Below are 21393 nucleotides of genomic sequence, written 5' to 3'. Positions count from 1 at the left end.
TTTACATTTAATATTAAACGTTTATATTTAACATTTGTATTAAGGTTTAACATTTGTATTTAATATTTATATTTATTTTTAATACATTTAATATTAAGTTTGATATATTCTCTGAATATTCATCTTTTTACTTTGTGAGACATTTATATGTAACTTTTCTATGTAACATTAAACATTTGTATTTAACATTTGTACTAAGATTTAACATTTGTATTACAAGATTAATATTTATTTTTAATACATGTAATATTTATTTTTATTATGTACCCTGAATATTCAACTTGACACGTTTTGATATATTTATATTTAACTTTCATATTTAACCTTAAACATTTGTATTCAACATTTATATTAAGGTTGATTATTTGTGTTATAAGATTTTGTATTTATTTTTAAGATATTTATTATTCCTTTTTAATATATTTTCTGAATATTCATCTTTACACTTTGTGAGACATTTATGTTTAACTTTTATATTTAACATTAAACATTTAACATTTATATTAAGGTTTAACATCTGTATTTAAAATTTTTGTTTATTTTTGATATATATAATATATATATTTTTAAATATTCTCTGAATATTCAACTTCATATTTTGTGAGACATTTATATTTAACTTTTATATTTAACATTAAACATTTATATTAAAGTTCAACATTTTTATTTAGGATTCATATTTATTTTTTAATATATTTAATATTCCTTTTTAATATGTCCTCTGAATATTTAACTTTACACTTTGTGAGCCATTTATATTTAAATGTTATATTTACCTTTTATATTTAACATTTATAATCAATATTTATATTAAGGTTTACCATTTGTATTTAGGATGTATATTTATTTTTTATTATATTTAATATTAATTTTTATTATTTTCTCTGAATATTCAACTTCACACTTTGTGAGACATTTATATTTAGCTTGTATATTTAACATTAATGATTTATATTAAATTCTATTTTAGGGTCTTATATTTATATTTACGATTTATATTTATTTTTTACTATAGTTAATATTAATTTTATTATATTCTTGGAATATTCAATTTTAAACTTTTATAGACATCTATATTTAATTTTTATATTTAACATAAACTATTTACTTTTAAACATTTATAGTAAGGTTTAACATTTGTATTCAAGATTTATATTCATTTTTTAAATATATTCTCTGAATATTCAACTTTACACTTTGTGAGAGATCTATATTTAACTTTTATATTTGACATTTATATTTAACATTTATATTGAGTTTTTAATATATTAAATATTCCTTTTTAATATCTCCTCTGAATTTTCAACTTTACACTTTGTTAGATTTATATTTTTAAGTTTTACATTTATCATTTATATTTAACATTCATTTTATGGTTGGACATTTGTACTTAAGATTTATATTTATTTTCAATATATTTAATTTTCCTTTTTATTATTTTCTCTGAATATTCAACTTTACAATTTGAGAATAATTTGTATTAACTTTTATATTTAACATTTATAATAGGTTTAATATTTGTATTTATTATTTAGGTATTCTCTTAATATTAATTTTTACCCTTTGTGAGACATCTATATTTAACTTTTTTATTAAACATAAAAATGCAAATAAAGGTTTAACATTTGTATTTAATATTTATATTTATTTTTAACATAATTAATTTTAATTTTGATTATATTCTCTGAATATTCAACTTCACGCTTTGTGGGACATTTATATTTAAATTTTATATTTAACATTAAATATTTATATTTAACATTCATATTAAGGTTTAAAATTTGTATTTAATATTCACTTTTATTATAATATATTTATGTTATTTTTAATATTTTTTTAATATTATTTTTCACTGGTTTTGGGTTTTGCATAATATGGTTCTTACACACAATTCCACACATTGAGTAGAACCAGGTTGTCCAAAATTAGAATGAAATACGAGTTCTAAAGACACAATGGAACTAAGTGCTCTTCCCACTCGAGCTCGGCACAGAATTTATTTCTTGTGTTATGAAGTGTTGCTCAAAACATATGACCCAAAAAAAAACGTGCACATATCCCATTTTTTTTTTTATAATGCTGCCATTTAGTGTTGTCGCCACCCTTTATGGGCGATGGAAATTGAACAGATCAGATGAATTCATGACAAAGTGCTGAAAACAAAAGAAAAACGGAGGTTCCACATAGCTAAGACACTTCAAAAAACAGCAATAAGCTACATGTGAATCAAAATAAATAATGTTGTGCTTTACGTATATTTTCAATTACAGCTTCGGAGCTCTTTTCAATAACATGCCACAATATGTGTGTACTCACAGTGGACAGTAAGGAAGGGATTCATATGGCCCCGTTCCTGGGTGCTCAAGTAGATTCGTCACGTTTCATGTGTCAGGTAAACCGCAAAAAAAAAAAAAAATGGGGGGAAATGCAAGTTAAAACTCTACTATGCCAAGTGGAAGCCATTTATCAACAACACCCGGAAAAGCTGTCGGCTTCGCTGGACACAAGCTCGTCCAAAATGGACTGATGCAAATTGTGTAAGTGTTCTGTGGTCTGAGGAGGTCACATTTTAAAATTGGTTTTGGAAACTGTGGACGTCGTGTACTCCAGAACAAAGAGGAAAAAGAAAATTCCGGATTGTTCTAGGCGCAAAAGTTCAAAAGCCAGCATCTGTGATGGTATGGGGGTGTATTATTACACATCTGTGAAGGCACAAAAGGGTACATAGAGGGTTTGGAGCAACATATGTTGCCATCTCAGCAACGTTATCATGGACGCCCCTGCTTATTTCAGCAAGACGATGGGATTCATATGGCACCATTCCTGGGTGAATCTCGCCTAAGAGGAATGGGGGGGGGGGCTAAAGTACATTTGTCACGTTTCATGTGTCAGGTAAACCCCCCCCCCCCAAAAAAAAACAATGGTGGAAGTTAAACCTTTAATATGCCAAGCGAAAGCCATTTATCAACAACACCCGGAAACGCTCCAACACTCTACTGCCATCTGGCTGCTAAAGTAGATAAACCGCAAAAAAAAAAAAACGGGGTAATATGAATCCTCTTCCTACTACACCACGCAGTTGCCTTTTTTTTTCTTTTTTTGTCATGTCTTAAACTATATTTCCACTCAAAAAAATTTTTGCGCATAAAAAGTGTTGACATGGACTCCCGCCGTACGGATGAAGGTGCAACGTTTCATCTAGTTTTCACTCGGCAAAACTGTGCACAATAAATACAGGAACAAAAGCGCATTTTTGTCCTAGACTTGAACTAAAGTGCCAACATAACAAGAATTGCTAGAAAGTATGTTTAACTTAAAAAGTTCCCAAAACCTATATGAGTATTCACGATAAGACCCACGGGTCCTACTTTCCTAGGGACAGAACAAAGTACAAAAGCAGCAGCTTTAATCGTAACCCCGGCAGAGTTGCATGCTTTGTAGGGTGTGGCAAACTACAACAATACAACTATTATTTTGTCTATGAATTGGTATTCTCTTCAAAATTTTTAATGCATTCGTACCTCACACTCAACTATCCTCATATCTGCCATTTCCAGGTCCATTGTGGTCAAAAACAAACAACACACCTTCGTGCACTTGATATCTGTGTTGTCTATAGTCACTATCTTTAGTAGTCTCCTTACAATCAAGACTATTCAACTACATTACCAGAAAGCTAAGAATGGAAGGGAGTACGACTTCTGCCTTCCCTAGAATTCTGATTTTGAGAATCAGATTTCTTTGTTATGGAGATTTGTTTTTAGTCTATTCCAGGGATGTCCAAACCACATACATATATATATATATGTATAAAATACAAATACAATACACATATATATATATATATATATATATATATATATATATATATATATATATATATATATATATATATATATATATATATATATACATACATATCTGCGTTGGCCCTGCGATGAGGTGGCGACTTGTCCCGGGTGTACCCCGCCTTCCGCCCGATTGTAGCTGAGATAGGCGCCAATGCTCCCCGCGACCCCAAAAGGTAATAAGCGGTAGCAAATGGATGGATGGATATATACATGCATATGCATATATATGCATATAAATATATAGTGGGGTGGCATAGCTCGGTTGGTAGAGCGGCCGTGCCAGCAACTTGAGGGTTGCTGGTTCGATTCCCGCTAACGCCATCCTAGTCACTGCTGTTGTGTCCTTGGGCAAGACACTTTACCCACCTGCTCCCAGTGCCACCCACACTGGTTTAAATGTAACTTAGATATTGGGTTTCACTATGTAAAGCGCTTTGAATCACTAGAGAAAAGCGCTATATAAATGTAATTCACTATAAATATATACCTACATATACATACCGGTATATACATAGAAATATATATATATATATATATATATATATAAATATATATATATATATATATGTATGTATGTACAGTATGCATTTATATGTATATATATGTATGTGTATATGTATATATACATATAATGTATATATGTATATATATATACATTATATGTATATATATACATATACACATACATATATACATACATTCAAATGCATACTGTACATACATATATATATATATATATATATATATATATATGTATGTATGTACAGAATGCATTTATATGTATATGTATGTATATATGTATGTGTATATGTATCTATATATATATATACATATAATGTATATATATATATACATATAATGTATATATATACATATATATATATACATATAATGTATATGTATACATATAATGTATATATATATATATATATATATATATATATATATATATATATATACATATACACATACATATATACATACATATACATATAAATGCAAACTGTACATACATACATTTATACATATATATGTATGTATGTATGTATATATATGTATGTATATATATATATATATATATATGTATATGGGCTTCACGGTGGCAGAGGGGTTAGTGCGTCTGCCTCACAATACGAAGGTCCTGCAGTCCTGGGTTCAAATCCAGGCTCGGGATCTTTCTGTGTGGAGTTTGCATGTTCTCCCCGTGAATGCGTGGGTTCCCTCCGGGTACTCCGGCTTCCTCCCACTTCCAAAGACATGCACCTGGGGATAGGTTGATTGGCAACACTAAATTGGCCCTAGTGTGTGAATGTGAGTGTGAATGTTGTCTGTCTATCTGTGTTGGCCCTGCGATGAGGTGGCGACTTGTCCAGGGTGTACCCCGCCTTCCGCCCGATTGTAGCTGAGATAGGCGCCAGCGCCCCCCGCGACCCCGAAAGGGAATAAGCGGTAGAAAATGGATGGATGGATATATATATATATATATATATATATATATATATATATATTCATATGTATGTATATATGTGTATATATACACGTTACTTTGCATGCAAATCGACTTTTGGCCCCAAGCCAAATTTATTTAGGTCCCCCAGTCAAATAGTTTGGACACCCCTGGTCTATTCCCTCCGTCAGAGTTACACAATTCTGGAAAAATACAAATAGCCGTGTAATGTCCACTAGAGTTAGGACGTACAATGTCAGTATGCCGATCTGTTTACATTACTCCAAGTTTCTCTCTACTACATGAGTGCTCTACTGGGTTTTTTCTATTTAATTTGTTGCAAAAATGGCCCTATAAAATTTTAACTACTTTTTGGGGGCTGGTCCGGTGTCATTCTTAGGCCACTGAATATTGTGTGTTGCTATTGTGGGGATCCCTCCATGACTTGAGGGTTCCGTGACGACTCCAAGGCTTCCGTTCCAGTCCACGAGGCGAGCTGGTTGACCCTCTTTCCTCCCGACATCATTAGTCCTCCCTGCTGAATCGGCTCAAACATTCCAGTCCTGAGTTTTACGTCCATGGGCGTCCCCTATCCTTCATCCCTTTGTGGCGTCGGCAGAAAGGTTTTCTAGGAGAGTCCTGTAAATGTCCGAGCGTAGAAACCGTGGGTACGAGTCTCTTTCCATCAGTCCATAAACCATCTTCTGAGCGTCATCAAAGCAGTGGAGGGTGGGGTTCTTGACGCTTCTTTTGATTTGCTCTCGAGTGTGATAGTCAATGTTTATCTGGAACGAAGCATGAATTAGTTGTCATGACTGCATGAGATCTCAATCCAGGTTTTCAGGTTTCAATGGAATTGAATGTTCCTCATTAAAATGAATTGAAAGGTCATTATTTCGTTCTAAGTCCCTCAATTTATTACTGTGGAGAGGCAGGGCATGTAGGGGCCCGGCCAAAGATGGCGGCAAGGAGGCGGAGGATGCGAGCGAGCGTCGAGGCGGGGGGTGCCGGGAGCAACGCCGCAGTCAAATTCAGGTGCGTGGATCGCACACAGGGGTTGTCCCTTCAGGTGGTGCCGGGGTGGGCCTTTCGGCGGTCCTCGTAGTCGCCTCCCGGTGGACAGCCAGGTGGTCCTCCGCCAACGTCACGGCCATTTTCATGTCGGTGGGGCGGTGGTTCCTCACCCAGGCGGAGGTCCTGGGTGGGATGGCGTCAATAAATTGTTCGAGAAGAATATTTTCCAGCCTCTTCGGGTCCTTCCCGTTCGGCTGGAGCCACCGGGTTGCCGCGTCCCTTAATTGCTGCGCCAGCACGAAGGGCCGGTCCTCTGGGCCCAGCTTCATGGCTCGGAATCGCTGGTGTTGAGTCTCCCGGCAGCTGCCCGAATGCAGTACCCCAACTTACGCCACGCAAACCTGGACCGGGTCGGCAGCAGCCGGGAAGATCATCGGCGGCGATTTCCAGCCATGACGCTGGGCCCAGAGGACCGGCCCTTCGTGCTAAGGGACGCGGCAACCCGGTGGCTCCAGCCGAACGGGAAGGACCCGAAGATGCTGGAAAACATTCTTCTCGAACAATTCATTGACGCCATCCCGCCCAGGACCTCCACCTGGGTGAGGTACCACCGCCCCAACGACATGAAACTTGCCGTGACGTTGGCGGAGGATCCCCTGGCTGTCCACCGGGAGGCGACTACGAGGACGGCCGAAAGGCTCACCCCAGCACCCCGCCGGCGACTGAAGGGACAACCCCGGTGTGCGATCCACGCACCTGAATTTGACTGCGGAGTTGCTCCCGGTACGCCCCACCTCGCCGCTCGCTCGCATCCTCCGCCTCCGTGCCCAGCCGCTTTGTCGGACCGTGGGCTCCGTCTCTCCACAATTACCTTTGTATTAAAAAACAGAAACAAACATCAAGATAACAAGTAATATTATACTGTATTACCAACAACTACAGTAGTTTTATTGAGTAATATATTAATAATGTACAGCCTTTACCTTCAACACCGAACTTCTCCCGTTTCTCCAAACACACCATCAGCAGCTTTTTCCGTATTTTTGTGGTTAAGCCATCTCGAAATAACCTCCTTAGTTGGCATTTTCGATACATTCTGTTTGTCATCCGCTTCTTCGTCTCAGCACCCTCACTTTCTCTGTTTCCCATGGTTGGAAAAACTAAATAAAGTCTAGCTAGCTACAATAAGAACATTTCAAATCCTCGTTATCGTCACTTAAATAATTAATAATCGCAGTATTGTTCAATGTGCTGTAAAAGTATATGTACTAAGTTTGAAATCCTTTAACCAAATGTTGTTTAAAAACACTAATAACTGAATAAACAGAGACAAAATATCGTTCTTTGGCATAAGAAACATTGAATATCAATCTGACTTCTGTTGCGTTCCTCCGAGGGAATTTAAGCTGCTGGTCACCCCCAAGTTCTTTTGATGACACATAAGCTGATTTTAAATGAATCCAAGACAGAATAGGTATTTTGACATTTTATTCCAAAGCTTTGGAGAGACCAATCTATGAACAACGCATTCAAATCGCACCGCCCAAGTTGATCTGAAAACACTACGGAGTTCTTGCCTCTTGCAATACGCCACTAGCCCCCCCACAGAGCGAATACACATATCTATTGTTTTCCTCAGCTGGAGACAGAAAGAAATAGGAAGAAGGAGTATTGCTACTCCTGCATTCCGAGCTCAAGCTCGTCCACAGTGTACCATTGGTCATGAGATGAAACACTAGCTATTTCAAATATGACTATGGAGACAAATACATACTTTTAAATATGGATATATGTAGATATCTATCTCTGTCACTTCTTTAGAAATATATAGTGTTTAAAAATACTTTTTCAATGCTGTTAGAATTATTCTATCTAAATTATCACAAAAAACTTTGTGTTGAAATGAGTTCCCAGCGAGAACACCAAAAGCTTTCCTTGAACCTGCCAAGTGTAAGGCTCGTAAAACTCCACTGGGTAGGGGGGGAGGCAACATGAAGGTGTTTCTTTTTTCTTTCATGTATTAACATCAACAGAAATATATTGTTTTGACCCAAGGACTACAAAGCGGAGAGAGGGCAGGATCTGCCCAAGTTCCAGACGACCTTTTGTTGAACCTCCTTTTTCGAACTGTTTTACAAACCTCTTTTTGAACTCTTTTAAGACCTTTTCTTTTGAACTGTTGTACGACCTGGTCCTATAGAAGGAGCTGTTGTCATGTAGTCGGAGAAAGTCCAAATAAAGGGGGAGGCGTACAATCTTTCGCCAGAGCGTGGGTGACACTGTAAGAGGTTACGGGTCGACACGTTTCTCCTCAATTGAGCCGAATTGAATTCTGTCTCTGTTTAATTCTTTGCCTCTTGTCTTGTTTAATAGAGGTCATCTGTGTTTGAATATGACAAATGCAGTCTGTTGAAAATAATGGAAAGCGCCACGCTACGTAGAAACCGACACTATGGTCAAAGCTAGAATTGCCACATTTTACTGCCATCTGGGAGCTAAATCTTAAACCAAATTTTTGTAGCAGTTTCATGTCTTTCTTTGAGCGATATTAAACGTATAAAAACTGTAAAAAAATAAATATGAATATGGAAAGCGCCACTCTACGTGGCAACTGACACTTTAGTCAAAGCTAGAATTGCCACATTTTTAAGATATTTTATTGTATTTTTAAAATTTTATTATATATTATTTTATATTGTTTTTATATTAGTTTTAAATGTATTTTATTTTTTATTCAGTCATTAATGGAGCTCAGGATAGTATTTGAATGCTGTTTTTAATATTCTTGTGCAGCACTTTGGAAACATTTTGTTGTTTAAATGTGCTATGTAAATAAAGTGGATTAGATTGGATTGTACACTCCGGGGCTCCCTGCAATTCCTCACGTTTCATGTGTCAGGTAAACCCCAACGAATCCCCTTCCTACTGTATGCCTTGGTACCGCTAAAACTTCAATGCTCATTCACACAAACAGTTGTACTATTGTACAATTCGTTCTTCGTTTATCGCTGTTAATTAGTTCCAGTCATGGCCGTGATTAATTAATTTCCGTGAATTATTAATAAATAAATATTTATGCTCGGGCATAAAAAAAACGAACCATTTAAATATGTTTTTAAACATGAAGTCCACCCTCCGGACATGAAGGGCTTGATAAATAAAGTTGGTGCGGTATGGTAAATACTCTTTTAATCCAATATGATAATGCTTCCTGAGGCTGAGCCAATCAGTGACCTCGATACTGAACAGTACGCTGTAAATTGTTTGATCTCCATTAGTGGCCAAAACTACGGAGGTACTTTTAATTTTAGTTTTTCAGCCAGTTTTGGCTTGAAGATTTTTGAATTCGGGACATATTTACTAGAGGTGTCCGATAATGGCTTTTTTGCCGATATCCGGTATCCCGATATTGTCCAACTCTTAATTAACGATTCCGGGGGTGTATATTGTAGCGTCCCGGAAGAGTTAGTGCTGCAAGGGCTTCTGGGTATTTGTTCTCTTGTGTTTATGTTGTGTTTCGGGAGAACATCCGCACTGTAACACAACATAAACACAGGAGAACAAACTCTTCTGGGACACTACAATATACGTAACCACCAAACTCCGCACCCCCATCTCCCGAAGGTGTCAAGGTTGGCAAGTATGAGCGGGGGTGGGTCAATATTGTAGTTTCCCGGAAGAGTTAGTGCTGCAAGGTGTTCTTGCTATTTGTTACGGTGCGGACGTTCTCCCGAAATGTGTTATTCCTGTTTGGTGTGGGTTCACAGTGTGGCGCATATTTGTAACAGTGTTAAAGTTGTTTATGCGGCCACCTTCAGTGTGACCTGTATGGCTGTCGACCAAGTATGCGTTGCATTCAAACTTGTGTGTGTGAAAAGCCGTAGATATTGTGTGACTGGGCCGGCACGCAAAGGCAGTGCCTTCAAGTTTTATTGCCGCTCTGTACTTCTCTCTACGACCGTGTACCACTCCGTAAAAAGTCATACATTTAACTTTCTGAAACCGATACCGATGTAGTGAACGAAGGCAAGGGACCACTGCGTTAAAACAGCAACAGAATCAGCGCTTGAATGGTTTCGAGTATGAACAAGTTTTCGTCAACGTACCTCTTTTGGCGATTCGGCTTTGATAAACTGTTCGTAAATCTTCTTGGCTTTCGATGACATCCGGAACGAAGACTTGATCTTTTTGTATTCCTCGCAGACAAGCCAAAACTCAATGTTCTCATCGCTGTATTCGGACTTCAGGAAGTTGCGAAACGCCGCCAAACCGTCTAAGGTGAAGAAAGAAAAGACAATATCAGACTGATTAAAGATGTATTTTCTTTGGTTTCAAACCCCCTAACACACACAGCTATACCCTGTCAAGGCTTACTTTTACTACCGTATTTTCCGGACTGTAATGAGCACTTAAAATATATTTTTTTCCTCAAAACTTGAAAATTCGCCTATTGTACGGAAACATTCTGGTTTGCTCACCAACTTCGAAGCAATTTTATTTGGTACATGGTGTAATAATAAGTGTTATCAGTAGATGGCAGTCAAACATAAGAGGTATGACGGCAATATGACTCAAGGAAACAACACCAACATTTTATATGTTCCATTGAAAATATAGAACATTACACACAGGGCTCAAAAATCTATCAAAATGTTTTAGTACGACTTTGGTAAACTATGAAGCCGCACCGTTAAATGAGTACAACATATGAGTATTATTAGTGTGTGTGTATGAGGTAAGACATATTATCCGGCGTTTTATTTAGCAATATTATGCTAAAGCAACTTTTCTTACCTTCTGGTACCTTCTGATCTGTATTTGGGATCTTCATATATTCTGAAAAATTGCGTGCGTCCGCCTTTGTAGTCCGTAACGACGATATTCTATTTCTCTAGCTTCTTGTTATGGGATATTTATTCTGCACTGTTGCCATTTCTAATATAAAGTAGCGTAAAGTTCTTACTTATATCCGTTAGTAAACTTGCCATGGAAGCGCTAAAACATACCGGTGTAGTGAGTGTACATTATTAACCCGAAGGACTAGAGCTATTAGAGTTCCGGTTAGACGTTTTTTCTCGGGACACATTTCCGGCCTTGTTGTTTCCGAATGAGGAGACGCCGCTCTGTTATTGATTGAAGTAAAGTCTGGACATCATTAAAACAGTTAGATCCATATTTTAAGACTTCTTCCACTCTCGTCCTTGCACGCTACACCGCTACAACAAAGATGACGGGGAGAAGACACTGCCGAAGGTCCATCCATCCATCCATTTTCTACCGCTTATTCTCTTCGGGGTCGTGGGGGGCGCTGGAGCCTATCTCAGCTACAACCGGGCGGAAGGCTGCGTACACCCTGGACAAGTCGCCACCTCATCGCATGGTCCACACAGATAGACTGACAACATTCACACTCTAGGGTCGATTTAGTGTTGCCAATCAACCTATCCCCAGGTGCATGTCTTTGGAAGTGGGAGGACGCCGGAGTACCCGGAGGGAACCTAAGCAAACTCCACACAAAAAGATCCCGAGCTCAGGATCGAACCCAGGACCTTCGTATTGTGAGGCAAACGCACTAACCCCTCTGTCACCGTGCCGCCGAAGGTGAGCCACGTAAATTAGACCGCCCACAAAACGGCGCAGAAAGCGGTTTAAAAGCCTACTGAATTGAGATTTTCTTATTCAAACGGGGATAGCAGGTCCATTCTATGTGTCATACTTGATCATTTTGCGAAATTGCCATATTTTTGCTGAAAGAATTTACTAGAGAACATCAACGATAAAGTTTGCAACTTTTGGTGCTGATAAAAAAGCCTTGCCTGTACCGGAAGTAGCAGACCATGTACGCGTGACGTCACGGGTTGTGGAGCTCCTCACATCCGCATATTGTTTACAATCATGGCCACCAGCAGCGAGAGCGATTGGGACCGACAAAGCGACGATTTACCCATTAATTTGAGCGAGGATGAAAGATTCGTGGATGAGGAAAGTGAGAGTGAAGGACCAGAAAAAAAAAGGCTATAAAGTGGGAGCGATTCAGATGTTATTGTCACAATCCGTGACTCGGATCGTTTATGGTTTTGCTCTTTTTTCTGTCATGCTTCGCGACGCACTTGCTGCGCGGAGTTGCCACTTCGTGGATGCACACACTACCAGTCAGCAGGATTGCAGGTAAGAATAAGTTTTAATATAATAAAACAAAAGAACACTGGTGCAAAAAAGGGGAAAAACAAAGCGTGTGCCAATGCACGGCAAGCTAATGCTAAAAACGTAGCAGGAAACAGAAAACATTAAACGACGTGCCACACGCACGTGAAGCTAAAGTGGAACTTAGCACAAAATAATCGAGGGCACAAGGATACAAAATGTGACGTGTTGCGAAAAGCAAGTAATGGACCGAGGACAAACTAAGGAATCAGGTGGCCTTGAATACGCAAATAATTATTAGAAACAGGTGTGTGACAGGAGCCCGTGCGGAGGAACACAATACGTTGCCATGGTGACTAACACAAACAAGGAAGTGCTCAAACAAGGATCGGCAGAGTCCAGAAACAAAACATGAACACAGACATATAAAAAGGGCAAAACCATAAACGATCCGAGTCACGGATCGTGACAATTAGACAGATTTACTAGGATAATTCTGGAAAAAATCCCTTATCTGCTTATTGTGTTACTAGTGTTTTAGTGAGATTATATGGTCGTACTTGTACAACCTGAAGGTCGGCCCCGCACCTTTCTTCAGCACCAGTCGACGGGTGTTGGCGATGCCCATCCCCGCCCTTCGCAAGGGACCCTCTTCGAAACACGATCTTTCGAAATGATCGCTGCATAATACACTGTACTCTGTGTGTGTGGTCCAATCCAACCGTGTTGGCTTGACCGCTCTGTTCCATAGTAACGCTTCACCGTCATCTTTCGGGAATATAAACAATGAAACACCGACTGTGTTTGTGTTGCTAAAGGCGGCCGCAATACAACGCTTCCCACCTACAGCTTTCTTCTTTGATGTCTCAATTATCCATTGAAAAATTTTGAAATGATTCAGCAACACAGATGTCCAGAATACTGTGGAATTAGGCGATGAAAACAGGACTTAAAGCTTGGAACGCTGCTGGAACAAATGTCCTCTACAATGCGTCATCATACCGCGACGTTATGAGCTGCAAAACATCTTCTATGCAACATTTTGACCAAAGAATATTTAGAAAAAGATCGAAAACAGACCATTCATCGGCAGTGTGCCCTACATTCCGGAAAATACAGTAACTTCATTCGGTCAGAACGCCAACCTACATTTAGAGTCGAGGAGCCTTTCCAAAGACTGTGACCATTGTTGGGTATCTTCTAAAGTTAGCCTGCTGAATAAACGGGTGGTTTCGATGCCCATCTCTGCCCTTCGCAAGGGACCCTCTTCGAAACACGATCTTTCGAAATGATCGCTGCATAATACACTGTAATTTGTGTGTGTGGTCCAATCCGACCGTGTTCGCTTGACCGCTCTGTTCCATAGTAACGCTTCACCGTCATTTTTCGGGAATATAAACAAGAAAACACCGACTGTGTTTGTGTTGCTAAAGGCGGCCGCAATACAACGCTTCCCACCTACAGCTTTCTTCTTTGATGTCTCCATTATTCATTGAAAAAAATTGCAAAAGACACAGCAACACTGATGTCCAGAATACTATGGAATTTCACGATGAAAACAGGACTTAAAGCTGGGAACGGTGCTGGAACAAAATGTCCTCTACAATGCGTCATCATACCGCGACGTTATGAGCTGCAAAACATCCTCTATGCAACATTTTGACCAAAGAATATTTAGAAAAAGATCAAAAACAGACCATTCATCGGCAGTGTGCCCTACATTCCGGAAAATAAAGTAACTTCATTCGGTCAGAACGCCAACCTACATTTAGAGTCGAGGAGCCTTTCCAAAGACTGTGACCATTGTTGGGTATCTTCTAAAGTTAGCCTGCTGAATAAACGGGTGGTTTCGATGCCCATCTCTGCCCCTCGCAAGGGACCCTCTTCGAAACACGATCTTTCGAATTGATCGCTGCATAATACACTGTACTTTGTGTGTGTGGTCCAATCCAACCGTGTTCGTTGACCACTCTGTTCCATAGTAACGCTTCAACGTAATTTTTCGGGTTTGTGTTGCTAAAGGCGGCCGCAATACAACGCTTCCCACCTACAGCTTTCTTCTTTGATGTCTCCATTATTCATTGAAAAATTGCAAAAGATTCAGCAACACAGATGTCCAGAATACTGTGGAATTTCACGATGAAAACAGGACTTAAAGCTGGGAACGGTGCTGGAACAAATGTCCTCTACAATGCGTCATCATACCGCGACGTTATGAGCTGCAAAACATCCTCTATGCAACATTTTGACCAAAGAATATTTAGAAAAAGATCGAAAACAGACCATTCATCGGCAGTGTGCCCTACATTCCGGAAAATACAGTAACTTCATTCGGTCAGAACGCCAACCTACATTTAGAGTCGAGGAGCCTTTCCAAAGACTGTGACCATTGTTGGGTATCTTCTAAAGTTAGCCTGCTGAGAGAGAGAGAACACGTTACTGTTACTCAGCCGCAATCAAATTTGGGTATTTTTGATTAATCAGCTGACAACTAAAAAAAAGAACAAAAAAACATTCGTGGCTCCTCAAAGAACAGTTGTTGTTAAAATCCACGGACAAAATATCAAACGGTGGGGCATGAGGGTGAGCATGCTCTGCCAAAGCAAACACAGTGCATAGTTCATTTGAATCCTTCCATACGGCCATAGATGGAAATGGAAAAAAAAAAAAGCAGGCCAAACCAAAATCTATGCAAAACACTCAATAAATCTCCTTACCTCTCCGAGCTGGATGAATGTGAGAACATGCACTGGAGACGGCACAAAAAGTTTTTTCCACTGTGCAGAGATAAAGACAATCATGATGAATATATATATGTATATATATATATATATATATATATCCCTTCTGGATTTACACCAGTCAAATTCATTTTAAAGTGAATCAGCCCGAGAACGTGGAGCATGTTTATTAAACGCATACCTAGATCAGAAAAAGTTAATGAGTTTGATTATTTTTAGAACATACCCTCCACGTGTCGTGACTGTATAGAAGACAACTCATAGTTGGACTCACATGTTCTTGTTTCTCTTCTTGTCATCTCTGTCCATGATGAAGTGCTGTGCGACTGGTCGGACGATTAGGCTGAGCATTGTTTTGTTAGGTCCACGCTCTCAGGACCTGGGTCCTTGTCATGCTGCGGCTGAGAGCTACTTCCGAGGGTTCCCTTGAACCCGACTTCTTTTTTATACCCAGGTCTCCCGTTGCTATAGGCTGCTGGGACGCATCGGCAGCTCAGCCCCCGGACTTGAAGAGGAAGCACCCTTTCCTCCGCCTCCTCCTGTTTCTCCTCTCCAAACCACATGAAGTCACACTTTGCAGCATTCTCCCAAGGTTCCTTTGCTCCATTTCACTGCCAAAGGCACGCTGGGGTTGAAATTACTTTTGGACGGCAGACCGGACGCAAATGACGGATGGGATAGGCAAATTGTGACCTTCGCATTAGAGATGCGACACTCAACAGATTTGACGGTTGACACTACGGACGTAGGGAGGAGTACAGAGTAGTTGCGTCTCCCAGTCTTGCTTTGCCAACCCTGCCGATTTTACCGGGGGACTCCTGATTTTCAGTGTCCATTGGTCCATTTCATATCCAAAAGCATGATGTTACCTTTCGACAGAAGACCAGACAAAAATGTGGGACTGAGATAGGCAAATTGTGACCTTCGCATTAGAGATGCGACACTCAACAGATTTGACGGTTAACAGTACGGACGTAGGGAGAAGTACAAAGTAGTTGCGTCTCCCAGTCTTACTTGCCAACCCTGCCGATTTTCCCGGGAGACTCTTGAATTTCAGTGCCCGTTGCTCCATTTCATGTCCAAAAGCATGATATTACTTTTGGACAGAAGACCAGACGCAAATGACGGACTGAGATAGGCAAATTGTGACCTTCGCATTGGAGATGCGACAGTCAACAGATTTGACGGTTGACAGTAACGACGTAGGGAGAAGTACAAACTAGTTGCGTCTCCCAGTCTTACTTGCCAACCCTGCCGATTTTACCGGGGGACTCCTGATTTTCAGTGTCCATTGGTCCATTTCATATCCAAAAGCATGATGTTACCCTTGGACAGAAGACCAGACGAAAATGACGGACTGAGATAGGCAAATCGTGACCTTCGCATTGGAGATGCGCCAGTCAACAGATTTGACGGTTAACACTACGTACGTAGGGAGAAGTACAGAGTAGTTGCGTCTCCCAGTCTTGCTTTGCCAACCCTGCCGATTTTACCGGGGGACTCCTGATTTTCAGTGTCCATTGGTCCATTTCATATCCAAAAGCATGATGTTACCTTTCGACAGAAGACCCTACGAAAATGACGGACTGAGATAGGCAAATTGTGACATTCGCATTGGAGATGCGACAGTCAACAGATTTGACGGTTAACACTACGTACGTAGGGAGAAGTACAGAGTAGTGACATCTCCCGGTCTTGCTTTGCCAACCCTGACGATTTTCGCGGGAGACTCTTGAATTTCAGTGCCCATTGGTCCATTTCATGTCCAAAAGCATGACATTGCTTTTGGACAGAAGACCAGACGCAAATGACGGACTGAGATAGGCAAATTGTGACCTTCGCATTGGAGATGCGACAGTCAACAGATTTGACGGTTGACAGTACGTACGTAGGGAGAAGTACAGAGTAGTTGCGTCTCCCAGTTTTGCTTTGCCAACCCTGCCGATTTTACCGGGGGATTCCTGATTTTCAGTGTCCATTGGTCCATTTCATATCCAAAAGCATGATGTTACCCTTGGACAGAAGACCAGACGAAAATGACGGACTGAGATAGGCAAATTGTGACCTTCGCATTAGAGATGCGACAGTCAACAGATTTGACGGTTAACAGTACGGACGTAGGGAGAAGTACAGAGTAGTTGCGTCTCCCAGTCTTGCTTTGCCAACCCTGCCGATTTTCCCGGGAGACTCTTGAATTTCAGTGCCGGTTGCTCCATTTCATGTCCAAAAGCATGGTATTACTTTTGGACAGAAGACCAGACGCAAATGACGGATGGGATAGGCAAATCGTGACCTTGGCATTGGAGATGCGCCAGTCAACAGATTTGACGGTTGACAGTACGGACGTAGGGAGAAGTACAGAGTAGTTGCGTCTCCCAGTCTTACTTGCCAACCCTGTCGATTTCCCCGGGAGACTCTTGAATTTCAGTCCCCATTGCTCCATTTCATGTCCAAAAGCATGATATTACTTTTGGACAGAAGACCAGACGCAAATGACGGACTAAGATAGGCAAATCATGACCTTCGAATTGGAGATGCGCCAGTCAACAGATTTGACGGTTGACAGTACGGACGTAGGGAGAAGTACAGAGTAGTTGCGTCTCCCAGTCTTGCTTTGCCAACCCTGCCGATTTTCCCGGGAGACTCTTGAATTTCAGTCCCCATTGCTCCATTTCATGTCCAAAGCATGATATTACTTTTGGACAGAAGACCAGACGCAAATGACGGACTGAGATAGGCAAATCGTGACCTTCGCATTGGAGATGCGACAGTCAACAGATTTGACAGTTAACACTACGGACGTAGGGAGAAGTACAAAGTAGTTGCGTCTCCCAGTCTTGCTTTGCCAACCCTGCCGATTTTACCGGGGGACTCCTGATTTTCAGTGTCCATTGGTCCATTTCATATCCAAAAGCATGATGTTACCTTTCGACAGAAGACCAGACGAAAATGACGGACTGAGATAGGCAAATCGTGACCTTCGCATTAGAGATGCGCCAGTCAGCAGATTTGACGGTTGACAGTACGGACGTAGGGAGAAGTACAGAGTAGTTGCGTCTCCCAGTCTTGCTTTGCCGACCCTGACGATTTTCGCGGGAGACTCCCGAATTTCAGTGTCCATTGGTCCATTTCATGTCCAAAAGCATGACATTCCTTTTGGACAGAAGACCAGACGAAAATGACGGACTGAGATGGGCAAATCGTGACCTTCCCATTGGAGATGCGAACAGATTGGCTTTGTTAGGTGATGGTCACAACTGGAGATGTCCGATAATATCGGACTGCTGACATAATTGGCCGATATATACTTTAAAATGTAGTATCGGAAATTGTCGGTTTCGGTTTCAAAAAGTAAAATGTATGACTTTTTAGAACGCCGCTGTAAGTAGTGGTACACGGATTTAGGGAGAAGAGCAGAATCTCCCAGTCTTACTTGCCAACCCTCCCGATTTTCGATGACATGACATCATCGCACCAAGCGATTATATATCCATCCATCCATCCATTTTCTACCGCTTATTCCCTTTCGGGGTCGCGGGGGGCGCTGGCGCCTATCTCAGCTACAATATATATATATATATATATATATATATATATATATATATATATATATATATATATATATATATATGTATATATATATATATATATATTATATATATAAATATACGTATATATGTATACACACATATATGTATGTATATGTATACATATATATATATATATATATATATACATATACATATATATGTATTCATATATACATAAACATATATATATATATATATATATATATATATATATATATATATATATATATATATATATATATATATATATTAGGGGTGTGGGGAAAAATCGATTCCGACCACATTCCGACCATTCAAGATTTTTACTATTTTCCCAAAAATATGGGAATTAGGGGCTTTCCCTTGACAAATTCCAAAAATTCCCAGAATTTTAGATTTTCCGGGGCATGTTTTCCATTTAAAATTAATTTGCCATTTTTTTAAACTTCCAGCTTTTCCACAATTTTCAACCTCTTTAAACCATTCCACCTTCAACACATTCCACCATCCTGGAAATTTAAACTGCTTTTTTTCCAACTTCAAAAAAAGTCCAGGATTTTCCAGATTTCCTGCTTTTCCAAAGCCTTATTTCCACCCTTTTTTCTGGCGACTACTCCTTCCACGTTTTTTAACGCATTTCAACTGTTCCACCGTGAATATATTTCTCTTGATTAGGACAAAAACAACGGGTTTTTTTAACTGGAAAAATTCCCGATTTTCTCGAAATTCCGTGAATTCCAAAATACCATACAGCATGTTGCTACTTCAACATTTCTCGACTGATTTGAAAAATTCCAACAACAACCTCTTTAACTCATTCTGACCATTCAAGATTTTTACTATTTTCAAAAGCATTTAGGAATTGCGGGCTTTCCCTTGACAAATTAAAAAAATTCCCACATATCCCAGGATTTTAAGTTTTCCGGGGCATTTTTCCCATTCAAAACGAATTGCCTATTTTTCAAACTTCCAGCAATACAACATTTTTTAACTGATTCAAGCCATTCCACCTTCAACACATTTCACCATTCTGGAAATTGAAACTTTCCCTTTTCCAACTTCAAAATTAGTCCAGGATTTTCCGGAATTCCTGCTTTTTCAAAGCCTTATTTCCACCCTTTTTTCTGGCGACTATTCATTCCACATTTTTACAAGCATTTCAACCGTTCCATCGTCAAAACACTCCTCTTAATTAGGACAAAAACAACAAGGTTTTTTAACTGGAAAAATTTCCAATTTTCGCGAAATTCCGTGAATTCCGTAATACCATTTCTCAATTCAACATGTTGCTACTTCAACATTTCAAATTCCAACACCAACCTCTTCAACTCACTCTGACCATTCAAGTTTTTACCGTTTAAAAAATAAATACATTGGGAATTGCAGGCTTTTCCATGACAAATTCCAAAAATTCTCAGATTTCACAGAATTTCAGGTTTTCCAGGACATATTTCCCATTTAAAAATTAATTTGCCATTTTTTAAACTTCCAACATTTCCACATGTTTTTAACCGATTCAAGCTATTCCACCTTCAACACATTTTACCATCCTGGAATATTCAAACCACATTTTTTCTGAATTTAAAATTTTTTTCCAGGATTTTCCAGAATTCCTACTTTTCCAAAGCCCTATTTCTACCCTTTTTTCTGACGACTACTACTTCCACATTTTCAACGCATTTCATCCCTTTTACTCTCAAAACATTCTTCTTAATTAGGACAAAAACAAAGTTGTTTTTTGAACTGGAAAAATTCCCGGTTTTCTCGAAATTCCAGGAATTCCAAGATACAATTTCTCAATTCAGCATGTAACTACTTCAACATTTGTTGACCGATTTGAAAAATTCCAACACCAACGTCTTCAACTAACTCTGACCATTGAAGATTTTTACTATTTTCCAAAAAATTTGGGAATTGCGGGCTTTCCCTTGACAAATTCCAAAAGTTCCCAGATTTCCCAGAATTTCAGGTTTTCTGGGGCATTTTTCCCATTCAAAACAAATTGCCTATTTTTCAAACTTCCAGCAATACCACATTTTTAACCAATTCAAGCCATTCCACCTTTAACACATTTCGCCATTCTGGAAATTAAAACTTTCCCTTTTCCGACTTCAAAATCAGTCCAGGATTTTCCAGAATTCCTACTTTTCCAAAGCCTTATTTCCACCTTTTTTTCTGGCAACTACTCCTTTCACATTTTTCAACGCATTTCAACTGTTCCACCGTCATAATATTCCTCTTAATTAGGACAAAAACAACGGGTTTTTTTAACTGGAAAAACTCCTGATTTTCTCAAAATTCCAGGAATTCCGTAATACCATTTTTCAATTCAACATGTTGCTACTTCAACATTCCTCGACTGATTTGAAAAATTCCAACACCAACTTCTTCAACACATTCTGACCATTCAAGATTTTTACTATTTTCAAAAACATTTGGGAACCGCGGGCTTTCCCTTGACAAATTCCCAAAATTCCCAGAATTTCAGGTTTTCCGGGGCATGTTTTCCGTTTAAAATGAATTTGCCAGTTTTCAAACTTCCAGCGTTTCCACATTTTTCAATCTCTTTAAACCATTCCTCTTTCAACACATTCCACCATCCTGGAAATTTAAACCGCTTTTTTTCC

At 39.2% G+C, this 21393-nt stretch overlaps 1 protein-coding gene across 3 annotated transcripts; it reads right to left on the bottom strand.

Annotated features, from left to right (window-relative positions):
• Positions 1-5387: 5387 nt before the first annotated feature.
• LOC133540837 (regulator of G-protein signaling 1-like) lies at positions 5388-16408 on the bottom strand. 3 transcript variants are annotated; one of them, XM_061883797.1, is made up of 5 exons: positions 15472-16408; positions 15174-15233; positions 14223-14287; positions 10419-10585; positions 5388-6083 (listed from the first exon to the last, which is right to left on the bottom strand). In XM_061883797.1, exons 1-5 carry the CDS (start codon positions 15546-15548, stop codon positions 5895-5897), a joined length of 558 nt encoding a protein of 185 aa, XP_061739781.1. In that variant the 5' UTR covers positions 15549-16408; the 3' UTR covers positions 5388-5894. The 3 variants fall into 3 exon arrangements, with proteins under 3 accessions (XP_061739781.1, XP_061739782.1, XP_061739780.1); XM_061883798.1 differs by having other exon boundaries at positions 15174-15205; XM_061883796.1 differs by lacking the exons at positions 14223-14287; positions 15174-15233; positions 15472-16408 and adding an exon at positions 13606-14154.
• Positions 16409-21393: the final 4985 nt, after the last annotated feature.

This window comes from Nerophis ophidion, linkage group LG22 (assembly GCF_033978795.1).
Source record: "Nerophis ophidion isolate RoL-2023_Sa linkage group LG22, RoL_Noph_v1.0, whole genome shotgun sequence".
Lineage (NCBI taxonomy): Eukaryota > Metazoa > Chordata > Actinopteri > Syngnathiformes > Syngnathidae > Nerophis > Nerophis ophidion.
This window is presented reverse-complemented; position numbering and strand designations above follow the sequence as displayed.